The 22,941-nt window shown below is 44.0% G+C and overlaps 3 protein-coding genes across 9 annotated transcripts in view; 2 read left to right on the top strand and 1 right to left on the bottom strand.

Annotated features, from left to right (window-relative positions):
- The window catches only part of LOC119659037 (5-hydroxytryptamine receptor 1D), a 384,779-nt gene that overhangs the window by 103,993 nt on the left and 257,845 nt on the right, over positions 1-22,941 (bottom strand). The window lies entirely within an intron of this gene.
- On the top strand, positions 2,905-4,476 carry LOC119660091. Its single transcript, XM_038068467.1, has one exon. The coding sequence runs from the start codon at positions 2,905-2,907 to the stop codon at positions 4,474-4,476; it is 1,572 nt and encodes a 523-aa protein (XP_037924395.1).
- LOC119660089 lies at positions 4,685-7,126 on the top strand. Its single transcript, XM_038068466.1, has one exon. It carries the CDS (start codon positions 4,685-4,687, stop codon positions 7,124-7,126), a length of 2,442 nt encoding a protein of 813 aa, XP_037924394.1.

The raw sequence follows: 22,941 nt of genomic DNA, 5'->3' as shown, positions 1-22,941 counted from the left end.
TTATGGGGATGCTCGCAATCAGGCTACATTCCAGTACAGCAAAGGTGCTCTTCATTGTATACTCCAAACCCTTTGCCCCCACAGCCCCTGTTGCCATCTGCCTTCTCACCCACATGACAATTAAAGTCGCCTGTAATAATGATATAATCATTAGTAGGCTGGTTAGAGGCCTTTGAGTCGAGAAGTTGATGGAAGGCATCTTTCTCGGCATCTGGTCGACCTGCTGATATAATGGTGAGCTTCATCAAATCATTCGGCTTCTTTAACGACTTTACGGAAACCGTCCGAGATGGCAATGCCAACACCGTCTTGAGTGTGTGGATTACCAACTTGGAGAAGTATATTGCCATTTTTACGGCATTCGTGTACTATGTCACAACTTTTGGCACCAAACAATTGGGTTTCTTACAGAGCGCAGATATCAATGTGCCTCTTCCGGAGCACTCTCACGAATTCCTCGGTCTTTCCAGTCAGGGTACCAATATTTAGCGTGCAGATACGTATTTGCTTTGCTCGGGCTAATTTACTTATTAATTTTATTGACTCCGTCAATGCGTCAAGAACCCTTGGTCATTTCTCAACAGGAAAGGGGGCCGGTCCTGCCGCGTCGACGGAGGTGGGCGCCCTAGCATTTCTTCGAGGGTTCTTACTCGATCCGATCATGTTGTTTCTAACGACATTGGATGCATTTTTTTGGTCGACCTGTTATGGGACCTGTTATGGGTCCTGAGATCAGGTAGGATTTAGCATAGTGGGGTAACTACAACTATATTTTATTTATCTCTTTCACTGATCTCAGCATTTTATTTTTGTTTTTTTTTTTTGAGGATAACACAAAGTACTTTACCTCAAACTGGGACTTGGGATCAGCATGCCATGTAAATAACATGTTGATGAAATTGGACAAATCGAAGTCAAACAAATCAACTGTTGACTATCGACAAAAAGAAATAATAATGGATCATGGATGCAGAAGTTTACCAAGCCGAAAATCGGAAGTTCGGCGCTTCAGGTTTGAACTGTTTTGTGAATTTTTTATGTGATAATATTTGGGCACACGATCCTTCCATTTAGACTTAGGGTAGCTCGTTGTATATATACGCTGGATATACACCATATTCAATTCCATGTGGTATTGACATTTTATTTCCTGCACGTAGTAATTTGGCGTGGAACAGACAACTTCGACCTACTAAAACTTTATTAGTAATAGTAGGATCTCCACCAAACTTTCCAGTATGATGCCTTATATTAAAGTATACATTAATGCAAAATTACGTATCCAGTAAATTTTGAAAACATAATATTACAATATACTAATATCAACTTTATTTTAGCGCTTTGACTCTACGTTACGATATCTGTAACGTAAAGTGTTTTGAAGCCTGTATACCATGTACATAGACTATCAGCTTTTTTAGTTGGTTAGTTTCTGAGAAAGTACTCTCGAAATAATTGACCCCTTAAGGACCCTCGCATTCTTAACCTTCACAACCAACGTAAAAGCTAAAATCCGCGAAAAGTACTAATGGAAACCTTTCATTAGATACCCTACATGGCCATATTTTGTGAAAAGAAACGTTGCAGCCCCCTCGCCTTCCCCCCTTAAATTCAACGTGGCACAATGGAATTCATCGTATGTGTGGGGGTTCACAGTTCACAATCGTTCTACCATATATTTGTATCATGTTAATAGATATAACCGTTTCTGGGAAAAGTGTATGTAACAGGCAGACAGACAGACAGAGAAACAGACAGACAGCAAACTAGGGTTATTATGGCACCAACTATGTATATTTACTTCAATGGCTAATTTTAAGAAAATTAAGTGGATATCTCGAGCATTGTAAATATGTATTACTACATAGAAAGTCTACCATAAAATGATGGTGTCCTTTCAATCCTCTCATTTCCTTGCTACGCTTGGTTTGAAATGGAATTAAACCAAAAATCTGCTATAATTACATTCTCCTTTGCGTCACAAGATACGTTGGAGTTAATAGAACTGATACTTACTTTCATTGGCAAATAATAACAATTTCACCATTTTTCCCGCTGACGAGGACACTGCGTCTGCTTGTTATATAAAAATAGAATCCTGACAATGGTTTGCCGTCGCTTTGACACCACACTGACTATGGCTAGTTGATGTCAGAGGCGAAGTGCCATTGGTGTTGGTTAATATGTCCAATAATATCATACATTTATCTTGTTTTATTAGACACCATGGAAGGCAATTTCGTCTCTAAGGGACTAATATGGAGTAATGTATGAAATTGGGTCCTCATCATTCTGGAACTTATGTATGTGACTGGTAACATAAATCACAGCGGAGAAGGACAAATAACACGTTCGACAATGATACGAATTTACTTTGCGTCAGAGACGGTAGACCTCATACTGAGACGGTGCTTACGCTTATTTAGGATATGGAATGGTTATTAAATTTACTTTCTATCGATCTCCGAATATTTGGGCGATAATTATATGCTTGTAGTAGTGTTTCCACCTAATTGGGATTAAGCTGAAAACTCAGATGAGTTTTCGTCATAATATTGTTGATTCCCTTCATCAGGATCTGAGCCTATATTTTGATAGGTTCAAATATTGTGGTTCGATAAGACTACGACTGTTCGAATCATACAAAATAACATAATAGCAGTGCAGCTGAAATTAATAAGTGCATCGACACATTGATCTACACAAGCCCAAGAAAAGTGAAACCAGTAGTTTCTTCTTGCTTCCTCCAGCGTACAATAATTTGAGGATTATTGCACCTATCCCGGCAGCCATCAACAATTTTAGGATTGATATCTACCCATTTTTGCATGGTCCTTCGAGCCGGATTTCTGGTCGAGCCAATATTTTCAGACATCCTACACACTCAGTCATTCGCATACTACAATGGCTCCGGGACAAGCAGAACAAGGAGATTCAGCGTCCACAGCAAACGTGGTCAGCGAGCAGCAACATAATCTGGAAGAAGTTCTTCGACTGATTCGGAACTTCAAGAAGGATTCGAAAACGCGATACAACTTACAATATTTTCAACACCGAGAGGAGACGCTAAAGCAAGCATGGGCGAACTGCGAAGCCTTGCACGGAAGGGTGAAGACCGTGAGGGCTCAGGATGCAGTACTACTTGTGCAGTACATGAAAGAGTACGAGGAGGCCGAGGATGCCTGGGGCGAATGTTCAGTGGTATTCCGTCAAAACATTGCCGGTTACCTGGCTGCGGAGAGCAGGCAACGTCCAGCAGTTCAAGAGGCCCCAGATGCCGGCGAAAACGTAGTCAGGCTGGAAAGGATTAAAATACCCAGCTATAGCGGCGACTACAATCAGTGGGCAGCATTCCATGACTTATTCAAGGTCATGGTGCACGACAACAAAAATTTAAGTGGTGTACAAAAGCTTCAGTATCTTCGTGCATCGGTCAACGGTGAGGCAGGACAATTGATACGCCACCTCACTTTAACGGAGACTAATTATGCGCCAGCATGGAAGTTACTGAAGGAGCGATACAACAATAAGAGGGCCATCGGGAATGCCTACATGAAAGGCATATGGAGTTTACCTACTAGCACTCCGGCTAGTGCGATAGGTATCAAGCGAATATTGGACACGACCGAACAATTCCGTGCCAACACTGAATCATTGGGAGCAGATTTAGTCGAACTAATCATGGTGTACATCCTGCAACAAAAATTGGAACATGAAAGTAATTCGGAATGGCAGAAATTTATTGGTTCTTCGAACGAGATACCAACTTTGAATCAATTCACGAACTTCTTGCATCAACGGTTCACAATACTGAAAGCAGTACAGCTTAACCAACGCAAGACGGTCAAAGTAGGGGCGCACTCAGCACAAGCAACGGGAGCCGTCTGCCGAGTATGCCAGGGCGATCATCGAATTTCGCAATGCGACACATTTCTGAAATCAGACATAACCAGACGACGAGAGTTGGTAGCATCCTCGCGGCTGTACTACAATTGCTTGCACGAGGCTCATAGAACCAGGAACTGCCCATCACGTAAAGGGTGCAAACTGTGTGGAAAAAGGCATAACTCAATGTTACACCAGACATCGTCGAATAGAGCTGCATCTTCAGCTTTGGCGAATCCAAAACAACAAGTCTCATCGCTGAATGCTATCAACAGTGGCGTCGACATTACGGCTGTTCTATTGGCTACAGCAAGGATTCGGGTAAAGGACAATCAAGGAACGTTCATTCTTTTGCGTGCATTGATCGATCAAGGGTCCCAGCGTTCGTTCATCAATGAAGCTGCGGCGCAACTCTTACGGCTACCACGTCAAGCGACAAATCCGACAATCAGCGGCATTGGGAGTCATTCAACGAGCAGCAAGGGAGCGATATCTGCTCAATGCGACAAGGTGTTTCAATTTATCTCTTGTCGTAGTAAACCATATAACGGACACGATTCCCCAGTCCAAGACACCATGCAAGATAACTGAATTGAGACAGGATGACTTAGCTGATTCATAGTATAACATTCCGGAGAAGATCGACGTCCTCCTGGGTGCTGACGTTTATGGCGATCTATTGGAAAAGGGCGTAATCCGGATAAAGAATACCAAAGTTTTGGTTCAAAAAACCAAAATCGGTTGGATCCTGTCTGGGCCTGTCAACCAAGTACCACGAGCAACAGAACCTTCCATCAGTATGGTTAGCATCGAAGATCTAGAGGCTGACATACGAAAATTATGGGAACAGGAAGAGTTGCCACAAGACCGAATCCTCACCCTAAAGGAAGCAGACTGCGAGAGGCAGTTCATCCGAACTACTAAGAGGGATCTAAAGTCCGGCCGATACATAGTCAGGCTGCCGATTAAGCCTGATATGAACCCCTCCATCCTGCTGCATCCGTCATTAAAAGACGCTGTCATACGCCTCCGCCAGACAGAGACAAAACTTGAACGGAATCCAGAGCTCAAAGCGCAGTACAATGCATTCCTAAAGGAATATCTGGAATTGGGACATATGAGCGAAGTCCCATCCGCAGAAATTTTTTCCAAACATTCATACTACTTGCCACATCATGCTGAAGTTAGAGAGGACAGCACAACTACGAAAGTTCGCGTCATATTCAATGCGTCCCATAAAACTTCCTCCGGCACCTCGTTGAACGATATCCTAATGGTGGGACCAAATACGCAATACACCATCTTTGAAATATTGCTGCGATGGAGGAGGCATAAATACGCATTGGCTGCTGACATTGAGAAGATGTACCGACAGATACTCGTAGACAGTCGAGACTGCGACTTACTGCGAATTGTTTGGAGACCAGAACCCCAGGGTCCAATAAAGCACTACCGGCTAAACACAGTAACTTATGGCACCGTCAGTGTTCCCTTCCAAGCAACACGTACCCTACAACAGGTCGCTGAAGACGAGCAATTCACGTCACCATCAGCAAGTGAAAGCATCAAAAAGGACTTCTATGTAGATGATTTGCTGACCGGATCCTCGACCATAGAAGGTGCAGCGAAATTGCAAAACGATATTGTGAACGTTCTCAAAAAAGCTGGATTTAACATTCGCAAATGGTCCACGAATTATGAGGAGGTTCTGAAACATGTAAGCACCGCTGACCAGGAAACGTCTGACGTAATCAACATCAATCTAGAGAATACTGTCAAGACATTGGGTTTGCAATGGATTCCGAAAGACGACATATTCACCTTTAAAGTGAAACTGCCTCATATCTCAGCGAACGAGCCAGTTACGAAACGAATAATTACATCCAATGCTGCAAGATTATTCGATCCGCTTGGTTGGATCCAGCCCATCATAATAGTTAGCAAGGTATTTATCCAAAGGTTGTGGCTACAGAAACTGGATTGGGATAAGCCCGTACCTGACCAGTTGAAAATCGAGTGGCTGACCTACATGAAGGAGTGGCCAGCGTTATCACAACTTCAAATACCACGATACATACAGACGTCTGATCGCTGCAAGGTAGAACTCCATGGTTTCTGCGACGCGTCAATGGCAGCCTTTGCAGCGGTGATTTACGTTCGAGTAATATATCCGGATGGCACGGTATCTGCGAACATATTAACATCGAAATCGAAAGTGGTACCTTTAAAGCTACAGTCAGTACCCCGGCTAGAATTGAACGGTGCCGTCCTACTATGCAGATTGATGAAACATGTGAAGCAAGCTTGCGAATTCCCTACCGACACAGCTGAATTTTACTGGACGGATTCGACCATTGTTCTCGCTTGGTTGAGTGATCACCCAGCCAGGTGGAAAACGTTCGTCGCAAATAGGGTAAGCGAAATCCAGGCTAAGAGCAACTCTAGTCAATGGAGACACGTCGATACAGAGTGGAACCCGGTAGACATAGCGTCACGGGGAGTGACTGCTTCGCAACTCCTCAAAAGCGATTTATGCTGGAACGGACCCGAGTGGCTGCAACACAAACCAATCAACTACTTGTCAAGGGCAATCAACATTACCACGACACTCGAGAGGAAGCCTGAGACCGCCTGCAAAGTTGCGAAGGTTGCGAAGTTCACGTTCGACAATAGTATACTGGGGAGGTACTCCGACTTCGCAAAACTGACTAGAATTGTGGCATATTGCCTTCGCTTTAAGTCACCAACTATTGCAAAACCTGCAACCCTGACAACTTCGGAACTCAACAACGCTGAAATGGCATGTGTACGGCTATCCCAAGCTTTATCTTTCAAAGATGAGATAGAAAGGTTGGACAAGGGACAACCAGTTCCAGCTACTTCAAAATTATTCCAGCTGACACCGTTCACTGATGCTGAGGGAATCCTCAGGGTGGACGGAAGACTGCGACACTCACTATTATCGGACGATCGTAAGCATCCAGTGATTCTAAGTCCTGACTGCAAGTTGTCCGAATTGATCGTAAGAGCATACCATTTGCGCACTTTGCATGGAGACAATCAAGTAACCCAAGCAGCAATCAGAAGACAGTACTGGATATTGCAATGCATAACCTGTTTTAAATCAAACGCAAAGCCAGGAGAACAGTTAATGGGAGCGTTACCTGAAACACGAGTCACCCCTGGAGGAGCCTTCAAAACCTGCGGACTGGATTTTGCCGGACCAATACAACTAAAATGATGAAATCCTATATAGCCCTCTTTATCTGCTTGAAGACCAAATCCATTCACTTGAAGGATGTGAGTGATCTCTCTGGACAAGCGTGTCTTGCAGCAATCAAACGATTTGTGTCCCGGCGCGGTTTGTGCTCGGATTTGTATTCTGATTGTGGTACAAATTTAATAGCAGCCAATAAAGAAATAAAACATCAGTTCATGCAGATGATGAAAACAGTTCAGTCCACGGTAGCTAACGACAAAATCACCTGGAACTTCATACCCCCGAGCAGTCCTCATTTCGGAGGATTATGGGAAGCTGAGGTGAAGTCAGTCAAACTGCACCTACAGAAAGTAATCGGTGACAGCTTGATAACAATGGAGGAAATGCACACGGTTCTCACCCAAATCGAAGCAGTTCTTAATAGTCGGCCACACATGCCCATCAGCGACGATGTTAATGATCTGGAAGCACTCACTTCCGCACATTTTTTGATTGGCGAACCACTCATATCAATCCCGCAAGAAACCCCCAAAGAAGAATTAAACCTGCTGAAAAAATGGAAACTGACACAGCAAGTTGTAAAACAATTTTGGAACCGATGGTCAGATGAGTTCATCTCAAGGTTGCAACAAAGGCTAAAATGGATGAAGCAAAGTGAAAGCGGACTCAGGATTCCGACCATCCTCAGCAAAAAATTCACTTCAACCTGGTTTAGGTCTGAACTTAGGACGGATTTCACTTCAATATAATTCGCACTCATGTCGAGTTTGCGATTATATAATATATAAATGCAGCGATTACCACCTGAGGCTATTTTCGCTCACGTTGCTCCCAGGGCAGAAGTGAGGCTGCTTCTTATGATGAGTTGTCTCTACCCTGGACGAAATCAGCTTTTTTGATTAACTTGGGTGTTCAATCCAAAAAAGAAGGGTCCGTGGACCACAAGAGAGGAAGTAAGTTGTTTCCCAAGTGGTCCGGTCCGTCATCAAGTGGAAGTGGACTCAGGACTCCCTGCATCAAAAAAAAATACACAAAAGGTGCGAGCAATATATGTACCCTATGATGGTATTTTCCAGAAAGTGGAAGGAGCCTCAGATAATGTTCAGCCCAGCCCCTGGATCATGGGGAGGTTATGAGTGACTCAGGTTCGATGATTGCAGAATTGTTTTTCGGGTGGTTGAAACAATTTGTGAAATTATATGGGGCTACAAAAGATCGACCTGTACTGCTTGTACTAGATGATCATAGCACCCACTCAAAGGCCTTTTTTAAGAAACGAAACTCGTCCTACAGCGTTATAATATTATGTTTCCCCCGCATTTTGTGCACCGTCCTTAGATCGCTGACGTTGCTTTTGTAAGACTGATGAGTAATTATTATGATCGGCAAATTAGGGTCTGGGGTAGTTGTAAAACTTTACAGCTACAGCTATGAATGGCTTTATAAAATGCAGAATTCGGTCTTATGATCAAATTGTCTGCTCGAAGAGCGACTTTGTTCCTTTCTTGGTGACAAATATTCCTCGACAGATAGTGAACCATAGCAACTGGAGCAGTGCACCTGCTACTATTACAGCGTCAGCCGAACCTACAATGTCGAATATCACACAAACAGGCCCAATCAGGGTATCTGCGTCGGCGGTATCAGCTATCAGTAATGCCGCTATTATGAAATCTACTTCAATCTTAGTACCCGCCAAGGTAGAAACGCAACCGATTATTGAATTACCTGTGTTGGATGCCAGTGAAGCTACTAACAATGCAACTAAACTCGTGCAGTACCAGTGATGCGGTCAATCAAGGACTTATACTGCACATCAATCAGCACCCCATAGTGACAAGGCAGTCTGCGCCTAATATGGGGACACCGGTTTCAGCCAAAATCAAGCACCACGAAAAGGTCTTATGCAAGCGAAGGCTGATGTTCACTTACCAGCAACCGTAAGTTGCGACGGACATGGAGTTTGCTGCGACCAATTTTATCTGTTGGGGAAAAAGTCTTTTTTGTGTCTGGAGACGTGGAGAACTGAGAGTTCTGTGCCTGTGTCTACCAGATAATAGCTGATACATTTCATAGCTTGATCCATTGGTCATAAGCGCGGCCGATGGCTGCAGCAGTTTGTCACATCGGCGAATCCGCGAGACAGGTCTGCGACCACGAGGCGTAGTTGCACCTCGGTAATATTCGCTTGATCCTGGTACCGTGGCAATCGTGGACTGAGCTGTCGGGGTGGTGCTAACAACTGCTATTGTGTTCCTGGCAACAAGCAGTGTCTTGGACTCTTCTTAAGAGACTGACTTGAGTACCTGCATCAGGTTTCCGCTGTGTTCCTGCTAGTCGGGAACGATGGAACGTTTGCACTCGGTTTCGGTCCACTGGGCTAGAACTCGAATGATAATTAAGCTGCACCGTTTGCCTTTTCAGCTTCCGTCTTACGATCGGCGTTCTGCAAACGTAGGTTTGCAGAAAAATTTGGGCTTCACTTCAAAAACGACAATACCTCTTCATTAGTTGCGGAAAACTCGGTCCCACTGGGGACCATGCTCATGGCTTTGGTGCAGTAATTCCATGTTAATCTTCTTCTTCCAAAAAACTAGGTGACACTGTTCTATTTGTAAAAATAATCCTCCTCTGCGGCGTATCACATTAATGTTAATCAAAACAAGCAATTGCAGAAAAGACAATGATGACAATTTAGGAGTTAAATGGTCTTGCCGGATTCAGTAGTGATTTCACTACGAGCGGCCTTCTTCTCTCAACTGTGAGCCCAGAATTAACTCATACGGTGTGTTGTTCATTCTGAACAATCTCCGTGGCTGAGGGGTCCTTTTTCCCTACCACAGACCGGTAAGTAGCACGCTACCTTGTCTGACGTACCTGTGGATCAGAAGGAACAGGCATAGTTTGCCAACTGTCAATTGTCATTTGGGCAGAGTGCGGGTCTCTGTGATCTATCATTTGGCTTCATTGCATTCAGTACTATCGACAGATAAATACCTATTGTTAAAACAGTACAACCCTACCTGTTCCCTGAACTACTATTTTGATCCGTAGTTCGTCAGGTGTTGTCCTCTATATATTCATAATTAGCTGAAGCTCAATTATAAACCTCTATATTGCTATTTCCCTGGTGTCCATTACTATATTTACGCTAGTATAAATATCCAGAGACTCTAAGGAAATTTCGTCAAACATTCTCTTGACAATTACTATGGCAAAACTATCCCCTGAGTTATCTTATATAATCTAAACTTTATCTATTGTTAGGAAAAAATCTGTGTGATATGAGTCGGCCAACGCATCATTGGGACAGGAAGGATGCATAGAGACCTTATGGCATTGTCAGATTCTTCGGTGCTTTCACCTCGAGCGGCTACATGTGTTATGACTAAATTTTGTTCATTGGGAGCATCCCCGGTACTGGGTTTCCTTTTTCCCACGGTAGACAGGTTAGCAATGGAACCTCCAGAACCAGACGTCAGTGGTTAATAGGGAATGGACTACCAGTTGTCCCGCTATAATCTAGATTTACCAATAGCCGCTTAGGCAGAATGCGGGTCTCTGTTTTCTATCACTTGGTTAAAAAGTGAGATTTGAGTGAATCCATGGTTATCAATAGATAACTAAATCTTGTTGAAAGAGCTTAACCCTACCTGATTGCTGGGTTTGTAGTCCGTCAGGTGTTGTCCCCTCAATATTCATTATTAGCTAAAGCTCAATTATAAACAACTACATTACTATTTCCCTGATGTCCTTTCCTATACTTGCCAAGTATAAGTTTGCAGAAATTCTTAGGCAAATCGTTTTAATATTAGTCCTGCCAATTTAAAAGAACTGCTCTACCAGCATAAAGCGAACCAAATGGTTGTCTGAAAACGCTAAAGATGAAACACGAAAGTGGTGTTTTAAACCCTTATGTCATATCCCCTCGGTCATTCACTATAAAGTGAATTCCCTGCCGATCTATTCCAATCGTGTAGGCGTATAGGCTATGTTAAAAAGGGTCCTTAAGCGGCACCGTTAATTAGCTGCCGCATCACCTCTGTACACGGAATACCGACAACGAAACTACATGAAAGGCCCAAGGGAATCCCACCTTCAGGGCCGTATGGGTTATGGTATACATTGAAGTGTATATTACTTATGTAGAAGTCTTATTGGTGCTATCGGTATTTTTGTGAATGCAGAATTTGTTTTTCCAACGCTACGACCCATTCTGATACGATTTATTATCAATATTTTTGTTGCCTGCTACTGTCCTCTTTAGTAATGTTGTGAAGATTGTGGCCCCAGTAGTTTCACGGCTCACCAGCCCTTTTCCCATCTTTGAGTTAACGTCGTCAAAGCATTCAATGGCACAGAATCAAGTACTGATTCCAGACGACTATTAATAAATTAATACTCAGATATGGCTAATATGAGCTACAGTAAACCGATGTGAAGGATACCCTCATCAAGAAAGGACACCATTCCAGGCTTATTCGATTGGACTTGATGAAGGATGGGACCATTTGGAAAGCAACTTACTTCAACTCTTGTAGTGTACGGACCACTCTTTCTGGGTTAAATACCTAAGCTATTCAAGAATGACTGACGGTTTCGTCCAGGGTTTAGGTAGACGCTGCCTCACCTCTACTCTGAGGGCAGTAATCAAGTTGATGTGTACTCAGAACTCCCTCATTCTTTAACAAAGAATTCACTTCAACCTAGCTTAACTCGGAACACAAGGCGGACTTCACCTCATTAATATAATTCACAGTCATGTCTTGTCGGAAGGATTACCACCTGTCACCACTTTTGGGTCCATACATGTGAAAGGACAGTGTCATTTTTTTTTTCACCAAACATAGCCATGTGGGGTATCAAATGCAAGGTCTCGATTATTATTTTCCAAAGTTGGTCTCAGTTTTGACATCAATGCAACGGATCCGTTGCAGAAAACTATTCAAAAAATTTGAAAAAAAATCACCAAGCTGCCCCTATAGATGGCACATTCACATTGTCATTCTCCCTTGCATTAGAGTCACGTCCCGTGTTCCATTAATTTCAATAATTATGCGGAACTTTTCGTATGCTGATTTTGTACAATCGTGTTAAATATACTGCACCCATTGTCCTTTTACTGCGAATGCAATTTATTTCAATTTGAAACTCGATTATATTGTTGGGTTTCGGGTTATAAAGTTAACCTTCCAACAAAAGGCTTTCGCTGCTATATAGGATGCATTCAATGCGTAGAATGTATTTAGCTTGTCAAGTCCATTTTCAGAAATGGAAAGTTCAGTACGAAATCCTGTCAAAGTACTTGTCAAGTGCATTTTTTCTGCAGGTGGTTGCAGTTGTTTTTGAAGTACAATGAAAAAGTCTTATAATGCATAAGTAGTATATGCAAATCGTATTCAATAGTTTGATAGGATAGCTCATAATGACCTATTGAGTTGAGCACTGGGGACACAGCTATCTGAGTTGATTACTATCAATTACGAAGACTGAGCTGTTCAACAAGCAAAAAAAAAATGGCAAATTGTGAATGCTCATATTCGCAGGAATCTAATAGCAGCCATAAACGACTACATAGGGTCAGAACTTGTCAACCGTCCCTACACGTCATAGTTGTCAGTTACAGGCAATGTGATTCACCTTAGTTCAGGTTTCCTTCGAGAAGGTTCCGTCATTTGCAATGCCTGCTATAGCCCTTGAGCCGATTAAATCCGCTCTATATGCCTTTCGTGCGACAGCTCCGGTGGAATCTGTTTTAACTTTAATTCAATCGAGGCAAAAACGATTGCGAGTAAGGAAGCAGTCGGTCAGTCGGTCATAGTGACATCTAGGTTTTAGGTACTCGTCTACTTGGATTACTCTTTTCATCTGATTCCCAAACATAAATCGATTTTGGTGCGACAATTGGTTTTTGCAGTATTAGAAGTTAAAAACCCTTAATTTTGTCACAATAGTCAGTCTGGAAGTTCAAACTGGCTATTTCTTCGGGAGTTCGTCAGCTTTCTGGGATAGTGGGCTCTATTGAATTATATTTGGGACCCATTTTCAATATGTCATTTATCCACCGGTTCGCCTCTTTTCTATCACAACTATTTGGTTCGGGCGCAAATAAGGGTTCTGATTTGATATTCTCTTAGTTCAGAGTACCCAGATGGCACGAAGCAGATATTCTTTGATGATGGTTGAGGTTTCCGAGTGCCAATGGTGGTTATTTTCCATATGGAGCAATTGAGCCTTTGTATAATATTTTTTCGTAGGGTTGTTTTTTGCCCTTTTCGATTTTTAGGGAGACTGTGATTCAGTTTGTTTATTATTACACTTACTGTTGTGCCAACGATAATGTTTCAGGAGCTGGATAATACGGGAATGAACACAAATATACATAACTAATCGGGATTTGAAAGGAAATCGATAGACTGCCACTCAAAAAATTTAGGGAACCCACAACATAGTAATATTGAGAGATAATTGACGAGGTGCAGCCTCAACTTAATGTGGGTTTTAGAAAAGCAGAATTTGTTGAACAACTTCACAAGAGTGCATATTCCAGAGAATACTTCCTGCATCATGGAAGCGACAGAAGCTTGAACTGACGTCTAATGCTGCCAAACCTACAGAAGGGCAGTCCTCCTATAGACCCACATGACCAAAATGTCACAGTGGGTGACTGCATGCTTCCGGTTGTTGAAAATTTGGAAACCTTTCGAATCGGTAATATTGGTTTCGTAAAGTCAGATCAACCATCAAATAGGTTACTGGGTTGGCAAATGTAATTCACCGGAAGGGTAGTACTAGAAAATATTATGTATGATAGTATTGATCCTAGACGTGGGGAATTCAATTCATTCAATTGGCCAATTGGAACCTTATAGGGAAATCCCTGCCAACGATTAGTATTCTCACATATCTTGGTGATATTTTCAATACCTACTTGCAAGGACTGAAGGCTCTGTTATGTTAAGTTACGTCAGCTCCTCAATCTACTTTGTTGACAAGAATGATCTGCCTGTTAATTTCGTTGTAGCCTTTTCTGAGACATAAAACTGTCGATTTCTTCGAGATTGTAATCATTTAGTGTCGCGCCTTGTCCGACCGGCGCCTTTCTCCTGGTGTCATGATTTTGGTTTCATCATTTATCTTTGCGTCAACTTCCTTCCTTCCGTCCTTTCGCATTCTCTTTTGTTCGTGCCAGAATATTTAAATGTAGGCCACTATCTGAGACGATTTAGATACTTGGATTCCGTTTAATCCAGTGGCGTCTTTCGGATTATGTACTCCAAAGCGATGTTAAATAATGTTGGGGTCGGCCAATCATCGCTTTGCTTTAATCCGTGTCTATGTGGAGCCATCCTGTCAATTGATTTCGTACCTTCACTTGAGCGCTACGCTAACTCATTGTCATTGTGATAAGTCTGATGAATTTCACTGCTTTACTGAGAATATCTGATCAATTGTTGATCGTCCACGTTGAAATCATTCAGGTTGGAGCAATCTTTTAATTATTTTTGACAGTATTCTATTATATGTTATTTATCACTCCCGTAGTAGAACAACAACAACAAGCCCGTCTCTCCAAGGCTACCTTTCCTATTGAGGACCAGCTCGCCAGAAGGTTCTCCTAGTACACCAGCTCAGCAGGGCTGGCACGAAGATTCAAATTGCATTGCCTGGTCGGTGATAATGACAGCGGGAATGTTTAAGAGTAGCGCTTGGACGACTTCTGGAGACCATAAAACCACTTGCGAATCTTTGGTTACGACCAACCAGGAAGGTGTTAAGTAATGCCTAGTGGTGAACGGCTTTGGGCAGGAAACGACGTTAGAAGTCTACCACGCCCAAGAACCTTGTAAGATCTTTGACTGTGTTTAGCAGCGGAAAACTCGCGATCGGTTGCACCTTGTTTGGGTCGGGTTGAAGGTCACCAGCAATGATGGGATAGCCAAGAAATTTCACTTGCTGCTGGAGAAATTTGTATTTGTCAACGTTGATTACGTCATTTTGAAAAGTGCACTCAATGGAACATGCAACCAGAGCGTCATTCAAGTAGACGAAGCAGAAGGGCCAAGTTTCGTAGTATAGATTTGATGAATCTCTGGAAGATTTGCGCCGCATTCCACAGGCCAAAAGTCATTCGTGTGAACCCGAAAAGTTCGTACATGCGATACATTACAATATTGAGTTCGATTCTGCTCAATGTAGCCCCGGATTGGGAAAAAATAAGTGCAGCTTAAAGAAGGATAGCCCTGAGGATACGCTATGGCTTCAGGACTGATGAAATGAAGAATATATACAATGCGTAGTCAATCTCTCCTTTATCATATACGAAAAACACCAAAAGGGAGAGATCAGTAAATAGATGACAACTGCATTCGGGGCGCGAAAAGTTCGGTGGGCACACAAGCTTATCTCTGCTTGGAGAAACGGCACGGTGAGATCAACGGTGGACGAAGCTGGGATGCGACTGCACATGGAGGAAAGTAGAGCAAGCTAGTGTTAGCTAACCTCGGCCCGTGATTCGATGCTTAGTGGGAAAGCGATTTAGTCGGTAAAAATCTCAAACACTGACGTGTCTGGGGTAGTGTTTTTTTAAGACCTCCACCTTCTCAGACAAAGCCGGCAATGAATCGAATTTAATAAGGTTTTGTTTTCGGCAAAACTTTAAAAACTATAATATTAGGTTGTTGCAAATGAAATGGCCGTTTTGGTACTAAAATTTGAAAGGACTGTAAAGCTTACAAAAATTTATTTATTTAATCAAAATAGCTGCCAGTCGATTCAAAAGACTTCTCCCAGCGAGATTCAAGAGCATGTATGCCAGTTCTGTACAAGTCTAACTGTCGGGGTCAAAGGCAATTTTGACAACCTCTTCGTTCCTAAATTGCTTTTCCGGCAAAAAATGATCTGAATGCTTAAACAAGTCGGGAAACCGGAAGCTTGACGCTTCAGGTATAAAAGGTTTTGTGTTTTCCTATGTGAGGAGTATAACGTAGTTCTCCATTGGCTTATAGTATTGACCCGAGATATTGAAATCGCTCAGTTCTGGGCAGGTTACTGTCATTGCCAGAACTGAGCGTTATAAATATGTCGAGTCAATGCTATCTGCCAATGGAGAACTGCGTAATGAAATTGTTTCACGGATTAATGCAACCTGGATGAAGTGGCATTCCCTAACTGATGTTCTTTGCGATCGACGTATCAGCGCACGTCCCAGATCTAAAATTTACTGCAATGTCGTCCGTCTGCCGCTCTTTATAGTTCTGAGTGTTGGCGACTATAAAGGACAATGAACGGCGTCTTGCGGTAATGGGGACGAAGATGTTGCATTGCACTGGTGGCGTGACACGTTTTGATTACGTCTGAAATGAGAATATCCGCGATCGATATGGGTTTGCATCGATTGTGGAAAAACTGCAAGAGAGGCGTTTTCGATGGTGTGGTCACGTAATTCACGCTAACGAGAATTCAACAATCAGTATTGGTCAGAACATCGAAAGCAATGGTAAGAAACCAAAAAGCCGGGCAAAAAAAATGGTGGCTTGATACGCTGGATGGGGATTTAAAGGTCTCGCGATTACATCCTGATCAGGCATTTGATAAAATAAAATGACGAAACCGATCACCACGAGCCGACCCCGCTTATGAACTGAAGGCCGAAGAAAAAGAAAAAGATGTGAGGAGCGACGAATGCACGACAGCTCCGTGTAATATAGTTAAAAATTCCATTGCCCTCTATTTTCTAGAAAGCGATTTAAATAAATCTTTTGATGGAAAGCCCTGTGTTGATAATGGTCAACTTCATACGTTTCACGCTCTCAGTTTAATATTATTAGCAAATGCCAACAATTTAACCAACGTCAAATATAAAAAGGGCTAGGGAGGATTAGATTCTTCTTGAATGGAATTTTAATATTTCACTCGAATTTCAATTATTCTCGTTAATTATGACGTCAGCATCTTATTTGTATGGCTTAGGATGCTGTCAATTAGCACGAAATAGATAAGTTTGAACTCCTATAACTTTGACACCAATAGTTGGATTTTCATGGAACTTGGCATGTGTATGCACCAGACTGTCCTCTATATCGGTTTCTCTGCAATGTTTCTCACAGACTGATGTGTGTCGGATTCGACTAGCAAACGTAGCTTGTCGTGGCTCACTTTGAAGGTTTACGTCGTCTGACCAAAATTTTTCAAACCACCGTCTTGTGGTCCGTTTGTTTACCGTATAAGCTCCAAATGCGCTGTTAATGTTCCTGGTCGCCTCGACTGCTTTATGACCGAGTTTGAACTCATACAGGAAAAGTATACGTTCTTAGCTCTTTTCCATCCTTTTTAAGGTTTTGTGTAAACACAAAACCTTATTAAAATCGGTTTACTGTCTGTCTGTCTGTCTGTCTGTCTTTTTTTTTTTCTTTTTGAGGAGGTGAAAATCTTCAAAAGACTGGCCTGGGCACGCCAGAGTGTGGAATTTTTACCCGCTAAAACCACCCCCTACTCCCCCCCTACCCCGTGGAACCACCTTTAGGTATTACATCAGGGGGCGGAGTTAGCTTACTTTAGCTAGGTCTCCTTCCGTCTACCCGCGGGGTTCGTAACCACGTCTTCCTCACTTCTTCTGTTTTTCGCAGTTTTTCCTGGATTACAGCGATCATGGAATTGATCGCATCCCAGTCTTCCTGACAGGCTACCATTCTTCGGACAAAATTTTCCGGTGATGGCACTTCACCTAGAGTTTCCTCCAGGTTCCTCCTTTCTTCCACGAACCTAGGACACTGGAAGAAAACGTGCGCTGGGTCCTCTGGGACCCCGCAGTTTGGACAATTAGACGAGGTGTCCAATTTAAACCTGTACAGGTATTGACGGTATCCTCCATGACCGGTGAGAAACTGGGTGAGATTATAATTGATCTCCCCATGCTTTCTCTCCCGCCACTCCCCGATGGAAGGGATCAACCTGTAAGTCCAACGACCCTTTTCTGACTGGTCCCATCGCTGTTGCCACCTGCTTATGGATCTCTCCCTTTCGCCTTTTTTCACCTGAGATAAGGGAGAGATGGACCTGGTGTTATAAATGTTCATCATTTCGGTTCCCAGGATGTCCGGCATCATTCCCGAGATGACGAACGCTGCATTGTCTGAGACGGTCCTGAAGGCAGAACACACCCTTAGGGATGTTCTTCTGTAGACCACACTCAGTTTATGTGTATTGCCTAAAACCTGCAGTGCTTTTCCCCAAACTGGGACTGCATAGAGCATGATAGGGCTCACCACCCTGGCTATGAGCAGTCTGTAAGTATGCCACGGGCCTCCTACATTCGGCATCATCCTTGCCAGAGAAATACTGGTGGATGCTCGTTTACAAGTATGCTCTATGTGCTGCTTAAAATTAAGTCCTCCGTCTATCATCACCCCCAAGTATTTGATGGCCGGCTTGGAAGTGATGATACGATTCCCGATTCTAATGCAGGCGTAATTTCTTTTGCGGCGCTTAGTGATGAGGACCGCTTCCGTCTTTTCCTCCGCGAGTGCCAGTCCAGCACTCTCTAACCAAGCCTTAATAACACTGATTGCTTCGCTTGAGTACTACTCAGCATCCTCGAGATGCTTTGCAACCACAACCAGTGCTATATCATCGGTGTAACCCACCACCGTAGCCTCCTCCGGAACCGGAAGGTTGAGCACATCATTATACATGATGTTCCACAGTAGTGGGCCCAGCACAGAGCCCTGGGGGACACCCGCGGAGACAACGTACTCTTTAGATCCGTCATCGGTATCATACCAGAGTGTCCGCTTTTTCAAGTAGCTATCGATAATAGCGGTGAAGTTGGTGGGAACACCAATCGTCGCCAGAGACTTTTGTATAAGGTTCCAATTGGCCGAGTTAAATGCATTCCTCACATCCAGGGTCACCACCACGCAATATTTGCTGGTACAACCCTTCCGTGAATTGCATTTTCGGCCAAGCCAGTAACCATTTTGATGGCATCAATGGTTGATCTGGCTTTACGGAACCCATACTGCCTATCCGAAAGGCCCCTTTGGCTCTCGACGACTGGAAGCAATCTATTATAAATGGCCCGCTCCAACATTTTCCCCATAGTGTCTAGAAGACGTATGGGTCTGTAGGAGGACGGTTCACCTGGAGATTTGCCAGCCTTAGGCAACAGTACCAGCTTCTGCCGCTTCCATGGTGCAGGAAAAATACCCTCCGACATGCACGTTTCAAACAGCTCCGCGAACATATCCGGTCTACTTTTGACGGCAAGTTTGAGAGCCTTATTCGGTATGCCGTCAAGACCCGGGGCTTTACTGTCGCCTATTCGACTGCAGATCTCTAGCAGCTCGTCCCTGGTGACTGGTGGAATCGGCGTCACATTCAGGGGGCGCTGGAAGGTGTCAGCACCCCCCTATTGCTGGGGAAATAACCCCTGGATTATTTTCAACAAGAGCATAGGGCACGTGATCTGCGGAGACGATCGGCCTCTGAATCGTCCTGTCACGATTTTATAGGCGCTACCCCACGGATTTATGTCCGCTTCCGAACAGAGCCCCTTAAAACATTCCCTCTTACTCCGTTGGATAGCGAGCTTGAGGTTCTTGCGAGCTTCCCTATAGGCATGCTCCTTTTGCCCCTGATCGATCCTACCTATTGCCCTCTGAGCCGTTCGTCTGGCTCTGTGGCAAATCGATCGAAGATTGGCAAGTCCACTATTCCACCAATAATTCTAGTGGGGAATGAACATCTCCTAGGCATCGACGCGTCACATGCTTTAGAGATGCTCTGTGTGACATGGAGAGCTCTATCCGTGGAGGTGCCTGCTTTGCTAGGCAAGTCTAGCCACACCTCCATGAATGTCTGCTCATCCATCGCTTTGGCAGACCATCCTGGTGTTCTTCTGGATTTCGGCTTCCGGGGTGCGGGTCTCCTGCCTTGTGGCTCCATCCTTAGTTCAAAGGTGATTGCCTGGTGGTCGCTGTACGTGAAGTCCTCACTAACTTGCCAGGACATGTCACGTGCTAACGCAGGGCTGATAAAAGTCAGATCTACAATTGACCCAGTTCCCCTTTCCCGATAAGTGCTTATATCGCCTTCGTTGGCCAGAACCACATCCAACTGGGCGAATGCTTCTAATAAGCACCGCCCCCTTGCGTTAGTCTCCTTGCTGCCCCACTCGATAGCCCACGCATTAAAGTCACCGGCTATCACCTTTGGACTCCGTCCCTTTGCATCGTGAACAAGATCGTCTAACAGTTCTTCAAACTCGGGTAGTGTGAGGCTCGGTGGGACGTAACATCTATATATGAATATACCGCTTATTTTTGCCCACACAAAGCCTCTAGCCGCCTGACCCATGCTATATTGTATGGCTTGACGACCGCACGCCCATATCGCCGCTCCACCAGTCGAATCTGTGACCCATACAGCACCGTCAAGATTTCTGTACGGTTCATTAATGATAGCAATCTCCATTGCGGATTCGTAAGTGGTCTGCGCAAGCAAATCTTGTGCGACCCTGCAATGATTAAGGTTTATTTGTATTAACCTCATTTTTTCACTGCAGTTAACGCCTTCCTAAATTCTGGGCATTTCCCACTTCCGGCAATATGCCGGTTATCCCTTCCCTCCTTTTCTTCGCACAAAATGCATTTGGGGTCTCTATTGCACTCCTTGGCAATATGTCCTTTTTCCCCACATCTTCGACGTCGATCGGACCGGTCGATGCCGCTAGTGCATGCCTTCGCGAAGTGTCCAAACATTAGGCATTTGAAGCACCTTTTTAAGGAGATCTGTTCCCTTAGTCGACAAACAACCCATCCAATCCGAACCCTCCCCACGGCGAACAACTTCTGCGCTGACTCCACTGGCAGTCGCATTGTGGCCGTTTGAGTACCGCCATAAGCCTTTCTTAGGCTCACGAGGGATTCTTCCCTGAAATCCTCCAACTTAAATTGTTCCTTCAAGGCAGTGCAGATCTCTTCTCTGGATGTTACCTCATCGAGATCCTTGCACTGAATATAGATCTCATGTTTTTGGGAACGAACCGCGACATTCTCCCCAAGTGAGTTTAAAACTTGGTTACGAAAGTCGTCAGTTTTACCCACGCTGGTTTTTTTCAGCTCAAACATGAGATCACCTTTCTGGGTCCTCCGGATTTTGCTAACATTTCCGCCTAGGTCTTTTAGGTCGGGGTCAGATTTCACCTTCTTCAGTATCTCCGCATATGTTAGATGTCCTCTGCTGGAGATTACAATTGCCTCCGGGCGAATTCGCCCCTTTGGTTTCTTATTTCTTTTTTTACTCACGACCTTAGTCCAACCATCGTTCTTATTTTCTTTCAGTTTCGGTTCGCTAGCCGACTTTCCTACTTTTGGTACTTTGGGCCCTTCTGAACTTTTAGTTCCCTTTGTTGGACTGGTCAAGACCCCTTTTTTCATTTTTGGGGCCTGTTGATTCGCCAAAGCTTCCTCCTCCTTGTCCCTCACTCTTTTACTTGAGCGAAGGTCGGCGACTTTGCGCTTGGGTGTCACTCGGGTCGCCTGTGACACTGTTGAGGCTGGGATGTCCGGCTTTTCCTTAGGCTTTCTTATTTCTTCCTGTGACCTATTATAAAGCACCCTGATGGCTCTCACCATGTTGTTAATGGCTTGGTGCACGTTGTGCTTGTCCTTGATGAATTCGGACAGCTCAACTATTTTAGTCCCAAGCTGCATAAAAGGTAGTTCTTCTGGGTCAGGGCTGTGTTCTCGGTGAGTCCTGGCCAGACTACTCCTTTTACTGACTCCTTCACCTTTTTCAGTTGCTGAGCTCCCATGAGCTTTCTCTTTTGCCGGCTTTGATATTGGAGAAGATCGTAAAATTGATGAGCTTCTCCTGAATGGATCTATTTGCTGCTGCTGGAGTACCTCTTTATCAGATCCGATGGGTGTCGAAATCGCCTTTTCTGGCCAGCTATCTCCTTTTAGCCCATCATTCTTTGCCTTCGCAATTGGTGTTCTTGGCAGAGTTGTGCTTCGTTTGAACACTTCCTTCTCCAAATCTAAAACACTTGTAGTATTAGATGCAACGGTGGCCAAGTTGTCCACCACCGAAGCACTGCGGTCGAAAGATATCGACGGCCGGGAGCCCGCTTGCTCACTCCCAAAAGCCGCCAGTACTGGGGTTCCGAGCCCCTGCACTGTAACTTTACTCCTTCTCAATTCGTCCATGTTGGTTTTATTTTCTGGGTGTCCTTCCCATAGCCATTTTGGTTCACGCACCAGAGATGAGCAAACACTAGCCCATGCACAGTCAGAAAAGAAAAGTGCATGAACACATATTTACACATCAATAGGTATGCCCCAATCCGCCAGCTGGGGTCGCGCCTGATGGGAGATCTGGCCACTCCTCACAGGTCTGTCTGTCTGTCCGTCACACGCATTTTTCTCGGAGACGGTTATAGCGATTGACACCAAATTTGGTAGAAAGGTGGGAACTGTGAACGCTCACGCATACAGTGAATTACATCCTTTTACGTCGAATTTAAGGGGGGGTCCCCATACATGCAAAAGGGGGGTGATAAATTTTTTTTCATCAAATATAGTCATATGGGGTATCAAATTAAAGGTCTCAATTAGTACTTTTCAAAGCCGATCTTAGTTTGACATTCGTTGGAAGAGTGGGGAGCGCGGTGGGTTGAAAGTGATCACTTCTTTAAGGGGGCCATTCTCAGAAACTACCAAACCGAAAAATCTGAAAAAAATCAGGAGGCTGCCACTATATGGTGCCTGGGCTCCGAATTACCTTCCATGCCGATATCTGTTTAAATAAAGTTAATAATAGTATATTACTACAAT

The sequence above is a fragment of the Hermetia illucens genome, chromosome 6 (assembly GCF_905115235.1).
Source record: "Hermetia illucens chromosome 6, iHerIll2.2.curated.20191125, whole genome shotgun sequence".
Taxonomy (NCBI): domain Eukaryota; kingdom Metazoa; phylum Arthropoda; class Insecta; order Diptera; family Stratiomyidae; genus Hermetia; species Hermetia illucens.
This window is presented reverse-complemented; position numbering and strand designations above follow the sequence as displayed.